Source organism: Octopus bimaculoides, chromosome 28 (assembly GCF_001194135.2).
Source record: "Octopus bimaculoides isolate UCB-OBI-ISO-001 chromosome 28, ASM119413v2, whole genome shotgun sequence".
In the NCBI taxonomy this organism is placed as follows: Eukaryota; Metazoa; Mollusca; class Cephalopoda; order Octopoda; family Octopodidae; genus Octopus; species Octopus bimaculoides.
The window spans coordinates 16,139,019-16,146,134 of NC_069008.1; the positions used below are offsets into that span (position 1 = coordinate 16,139,019).

General features: G+C 36.8%; 1 protein-coding gene across 1 annotated transcript in view; it reads left to right on the forward strand.

Moving 5' to 3' along the window:
- Window positions 1–6,908, forward strand: part of LOC106868503 (zinc finger protein 208) — a 14,082-nt gene extending 7,174 nt beyond the window's left edge. The window contains exons 3-5 of the mRNA XM_052977495.1: window positions 949–961; window positions 1,883–1,987; window positions 5,135–6,908. Of these exons, the coding sequence (XP_052833455.1) occupies window positions 949–961; window positions 1,883–1,987; window positions 5,135–6,772 (1,756 nt within the window). The 3' untranslated portion in view covers window positions 6,773–6,908. The remainder of the gene's footprint in view (window positions 1–948; window positions 962–1,882; window positions 1,988–5,134) is intronic.
- Window positions 6,909–7,116: the final 208 nt, after the last annotated feature.

The following is a 7,116-nucleotide window of genomic DNA, read 5'->3' on the forward strand; positions in this document are numbered from 1 at the left end:
TATATGTATATATATATATATATGTATATGTATATATATATGTATATATATGTGTATATATATGTATATATATATGTGTGTATATATATATATATATATATATATATATATATATATATATATTTTGGAATGTCTGAAGCTCCTGTACATAGCTAAACATAAATGCTTCATCCATATGTAGTTTCATATTATGAAAAATTCTTCTAATGGGAAATTCCTTACATGTTTACATTACATATAAATTGCGATCGGAAAATGAAACACATGTAATGGAGAATAAATAATACCAAAAACATTTCTATTTTCCTCTCCTATATACACATATATGCACACAGCTGTATCTGTGTGCGAGTGAGTTCGTATATCTCTTTGTCTCAATTACTATTCACAGGCGTCATTTACTTGCATTGCATGTTGTAACCATGTCTAGGTTGCTTGACATGTACTGACATACCACACGATCTTTGTGAATACAGGGCTCTTTGAAGTGGTGTCCTCAGTTTCCAGAGTTGCATATAACAGTGTTAGGTCTAGACTAGGAGATTTATTACTTCACTTGGAACAGATGGCATTTGGCAGCAGAAAGAGAACCTGACCACAGAAACCTCTGCTTCAACATACTCGTCTAACCCTTACAGCATTGTAAAATAAAAGTTCAAAAACAATAGTACATGTGGGAGGGAGGGTGTTTGTAACATCTAATAAAATGTACCACCTTCTTATCCTCCTCGTCCTTCACTCTTGATAGCTGTTGATGTTGGACTATGTTCACCAAAAAGATTTTTCACGATATAATTGAGAAAGCTGCACATTGGTATTAAATATACACAGACAATTGAGAAATGCCTTTATAGCCAATACAACAACATTGGTGTCGAGACACTGTATCGTATAGAATTTCTTGAAAAATTTTTTTTTTAAACCCTAAGAATTTATTTGTATTAAAAGCATCAAGAATGTAGTTAGAGATGGAGTGATGTAAAATATTGTGCTAGAAAGCTGTATCTACATCTGTTGTATTTCTTTTGATGTATGAATAAATTTAAACTTAATGATTGTTGAGCATTTGTTTCTTATAGAAGCAAGTTTGACAGGAAAGCATTTTGCTGCATGCTGTAGGAGGCAAGTAGAGATTGGTGCCAAGAAAGGTCAACCAACTGTAAATAACAGCCTAAAAACGAGAGCCACAACGAATGGATTAATTGTTTCTGTGGCTAAAACCTACAAAGCTAACCTCAATTTAAGCAATTTTAAAATGCCTGTTGATGTTGTTATGAAGTGTCACCTTTATATAATTACGTTCTCATATCAATAGAAACATGCTTAGCTAAGACATGACTTTCAGAGAATGATTCGATGCAGATATCACGACTAAGCTGAAATATTTGGGTGAAGATGGCAAAGAATGAATGGCCCAATGAAGATAGAAGGGGAAGGGCGTGGTGAGCAGTGGCATATAAGAACGTGATAGGATGGGCAATAAAGTCAGATATTAATATGCACGCATACAAACATGAATAAATTAACTGGAAAGGGATTTCTGAAGAGTTAGCTCCTGGGGAAGACTGTGGGCTTTGATAAGAGGCAGCTATCCAGCCTCTTCGGGTCGAGATTTCTGGATAACTACTAGAAATCCTTGACCTGGCTGTGCTACTGATTGGCCTTACCAGTTTGGGAAAGGTTATCAAGGCATAGTTATGACACTTCCCCCCACGTGTCTGAGGTGCAGGCATGCCAATGAAACGGTCACGCACGCCTTCGTACACTGAGAGGAGTTGAGGGAGTTGATAACCTATGCCGAACAGCTAATGTCGGATGCGAAAAGAGTACGGCTCTCGACTGAGTCCATGATAAAGATTGTACCACCTTCCTCTTTCTCCAGAGAAAAGAAGACAGTATTTCTTTGTGTAGTAACCATATTGAAAGACACAGTATGGAAGATGTGAGCGAAATGGATCGCGACAGGCCAATTCATCTCCGGATGAGGGCTAGTGAATTACTTCACTGCCCATCTTTCCAGTAAGATCCGTTAGGAGAGGAGGAGCCTGCCGATAAGAATATTTGAGAAAAGATGGATGAAAGTCGTAAGAAAGCTGAGAATGCAAGGAGCCATGATTGCACGGTCGGTCCAAGCATAAAAGGACGGAAATGGTTACCAAAAAAGGAAATCAACCGGTAGGTTAGTTCACTAATCTGAAGAAATTAAAATACCATCCGTCATACATATCTATAAACCCATCCATTTTAATCTTTTGTAAAGAGTGTACCTGTCCCTTGTTTGTCCCCTCTATGTATCCTTTTTATAAGGAAGTAAAGAAAATCTGTGCATGAGTTTTTCTTTCTCAGCTGACGATACTTGTAATATGTTCGCACACAAGCAAACACATATAATTAACTTGAATATACTAAAACCGAAAGGGATACAAGAAGAGTTAGCTACCATAACTATTTTCGTCATACGCATGCGCATTGAATGTATTTCATCCATATTTATATTCGGTTACGTGTCTTGTCCACTTCATCGGTTGAGAATATATATATAATGCTTATAATGCATTTCTCAACTACCAGATACACACATATATAACAACACTATCCTTTACGAAACATTTCCGTAAGTATTAAACGATAGAAATAGTCAATGTCTTTAATTCTGTAGACGTTCGGTTTTTGGCGCGTCGATTCTTTGTTTCCCTTTTATGTTTTATGAATGGGAAATGTATATGTTTAGTGCAGGATTTGGTTGCTATTTCTAGCTTTGAAGGGAAAATGTCTATGATTAGTGCGGGATTTGGCTGCTATTTCTATGTATCGAAGAGAGGTACCTGATTTCTTCGAGATTTGTTTGCTATTTCTAGCTATGAAAGCTACCTTCTACACACTCCATTTGTTTCCAAAATTAGTCTAATAGGTGTAAAACAACTTGCTCTGAACGAATATTAAAAAAAAAAAAAAAAAAATGCGAGTCACGAACGGTGGGGTGGGGAGAGGACTTGGAATATTCACATCGTCAGTCCATGGCCTCTAAACTATAGTGTCTGACCTGAGCTCAAGAATTTTTAAAAAATTAGTCTAATACGTGTAAAACCCCGCCTTTCGCGTGAGCTCATTTTTTTCTTCTTTTTTTTTCGTATACGTTCAGAGCAAGTTGTTTTACATTTATTGCACTATTTTTCTTTTCTTTCATGGCTCTGGTGAGGTGACTCGGAACGTTCACGATGTGAATAGTACTTTGCAATTCATGTTAATCGACTTTGTATGATGGAGTTCGCCGATTTGGTAATGACAGTGAGGCATTAGATTGTTTTCGTAGACACAATGTTATTCCCGGTACTGTAGATTGTCCTACATGTAATTCAACTTGCATCTTCCGATGTCGAAAGATTGTTCGCCGGCGTAGACAAAGGCCCACGGAATGTGGATATTCTGTATTCCTCTACCATAACACGTTTTAAGAGTGCAGCCAGTTACCACCGTGGAAGGTTCCTTTGTCTGTGAACCACTTCCTTACAGGCAGTTGGTCGCATAGATCAATTATGGAAAATTTGACTGGAGATCTTTCTGTTCGGAAGTTTGTCAGCATCGGGTGGAGAATCACCAAGATCAGATCGGTGGGCCAGGAGTCGAAGTGAAAATTGATGAGACTGTTTTCGTAAGGAGAAAATATAATCGTGGAAGACTTGTGAAAACTATCTGGCTTTTCGATGGAATAGAACGAGAAACCGAAAAGAAAAGAAAATTTTTGATACCTCTCGGAACATTCACGATGTGAATTTTCCGAGTCCTCTCCCCCACCCCGCTTTCACGAGCGCGCATTTTTTTTTTTTTTTTTTTTCAGATTCATTTAGAGCAAGTTGTTTTACACCTATAACACTATTTTCCTTTTGTTTTTTTGCTCGGGTCAAACACTATAGTTTAAAGGACATGGTCCTTTTTGCCGAGTCCTCTCCCCACCCTCCTTCGCGAGTTTTTTTTTTCATATTCGTTTAGAGCAAGTTGTTTTGCACTTATTACACTATTGTTCTTTTGTTTCTTGTCTCTGGTGAGGCAACTCGGAACATTCATGATGTGAATTTTCCGAGTCCTCTACTCCACCACCAAAACCCTGTTCACAAGTGCACATTTTTTTTTTTTAATGTTCGTTTAGGGCAAGTTGTTTTACACCTATTACAATATTTTTCTTTTGTTTTTGTTTGTTTTTTGCTCGGGTTAAACGCTTTAGTTTAACTGTTTATTGTGTGTTTTAGTTTGAGAAATCTTCTCCAGTACACTCCAACCACTGAAATGTTTGGAAACGAATACTTTTGTTTTGTTTCATCGATTGTTACTGCTGACATGGGTTGCATGATTTGACCAGAGCTGGGGAGCTGCAGCAGACTCCAGTCTGATTTGTGATCGTTTCTATAGCTGGATGCCCTTCCTGTTCCCCACCACTTCACAGTGTGCTTTTATGTGGCACCAAACGAACATTTTAACATGGCCGTGCTTTTATGACACTGCACAACCACTTTTATGAAACAGTCACAAGTACTTTTCCCCACTGGAGGAACGAGTCTTAACACATCTGTTATGCAGTGTGGGTCTTCTTGAGTACAGCAAGGCACCAGGAACCTCAGTCTTTTGTCATATCACATGAAAGGTTTGGCATTCTGAGTTCGCACTTCAGTACTTCATTCCATGTCTTCCTGGGTGTCCCACTTCTACATGTTCCCTCTATTTTGAGAGCTTGGCACTTCTTTAGGGAGCTGTTGGCATTAAGCTCAGTTGTCAAGGTAAATGAATCCATATTTTTTAAGTAACCTCTACATCTTACGCTGTTGTTTCTATCTAATTTCAGAACATCAGACAACGTTGACATAACAGAAGAAACATCCTCAATATCTATCCTGTTTTGAAGACAAAAAGAAAATATGTGAAACAGATGTATCAGATTGTTTCTACAAATATGTGAGAGAATTCCTTTGAAACATTTGCTCTGATATAATATTATGAGCTAAATTTGTGAACCTCCCTGACTGGAGTGTGAAGAAGAGGAACCTGTGTGCTGATTGAAGTTGGATAAATTTTTGGAACTGTTGATACAGGAAATACAGCAGTAGAAATATTTGTAAGAAATAAAATATAAGAAGGAAAGCAAGAAAAATATACAAACTTGGATTTGAGAGGAAAAATAATGGAAGAGTCAGGGAAAATTGTAGAATTGATTTCCTCTGAACCCATGACAAAAGAGATGAGATCATATGATTGTGATATCTGTACAAAGTCCTTCTTTCAAGAAAGTGACCTACTTAGGCACAAACGTATTCATACAAGAGAGAAACCATATCACTGTGATGTCTGTGGTAAATCCTTTTCTCATAATAGTATCTTAACTAGACATAAACGTATTCATACGGGAGAGAAACCATGTCATTGTGATGTCTGTGGTAAATCTTTCTCTGATAATAATCACTTAGCTACACACCAACGCATTCATACAGGAGAGAAGCCATTTCACTGTGATGTCTGTGGTAAATCATTCTCTCAAAGTATTCACTTAACTGGTCACAAACTTATTCATACAGGCGAGAAACCATATCATTGTGATATCTGTGGTAAATCATTCTCTCAAAGTAGTCACTTATATACGCACATACGTATTCATACAGGAGAGAAACCATATCATTGTGATATCTGTGGTAAATCATTCTCTGAAAATACTGCCTTAACAAAGCACAATCGTACTCATACAGGAGAGAAACCATATCAGTGTGATATCTGTGGTGTATCATACTCTTATAATCGTGCCTTAATTATACACAAGCGTGTCCATACAGGAGAGAAACCATATCAGTGTGATATCTGTGGTAAATCATTCTCTTCAAAAAGTGTTTTATCTACACACAAACGTACTCATACAGGTGAGAAACCATATCCCTGTGATATCTGTGGTAAATCATTCTCTTCAAAAAGTATCTTAACTAAACATAAACGTACTCATACAGGAGAGAAACCACATCACTTTGATATTTGTGGTAACTCGTACACAGCAAATATTGATAGAACTAGACTCAAACATATTCATTCAGGAGAGGAATCAAATGACTGTGATATCTGTGATAAATCATTCACTAACCGTAGTAGTGTTAATGCACATAAACGTACTCATACAGGAGAGAAGCCATATCAGTGTGATATCTGTGGTAAATCATTCTCTCAGAATGGTGCCTTAACTATACACAAACGTGTTCATACAGGAGAGAAACCATATCAGTGTGATATTTGTGATAAATCATTCTCTCAAAAAGTTATCTTAGTCAAACACATTCGTATTCATACAGGAGAGAAACCATATCACTGTGATGTCTGCGGTAAATCATTCTCACAAAGTATTCGCTTAACAGAACACAAACATATTCATACAGGAGAGAAACCATATCGTTGTGATGTCTGTGGTAAATCATTCTCTCGACATATTGGTTTAACTGAACACAAACATGTTCATACAGGAGAGAAACCTTATCACTGTGATGTCTGTGGTAAATCATTCTCTTATAATAGTAACTTAGCAAAACACAAACTCATTCATATTGGGGTGAAACCATATCATTGTGACATCTGTGGTAAATTATTCTCTCAAAGTATTCACTTAACAGGACATATACGTATTCATACAGGAGAGAAACCATATCATTGTGATATCTGTGGTAAATCATTCTCTCATAGTAGTAGCTTAACGAGACACAAATGTATGCGTACAGGAGAGAGACCATATCACTCCTATCTGTTGTGAATCATTCTCTGAAAGTTGTAAATTAGCTAGACACAAATTTATCCATACAAGAGCTTCTGCAGTTTCTTGTTTACTGTTTATTTTTAATAATCTTGCATTTTATGCAATTGAAATAAAAGCATTTTGAAAACCTTTAGATTTCTTTTTCTTTTTTTTTTAACCTTTTGACTTTCTGCAATGTTAGAATCTCTATATCAAACCTCTTCCTCCTGACAACCTTATATCTTGTTCTTTCTTGTATATTGCATCCTTTGCAGTATATCTACTGCTTATTATCTTTCAAATGCTTTTCATACACTGCAATATTGTAAAGTTGTCAAATAAATAATGACCCCCCCCCCCCC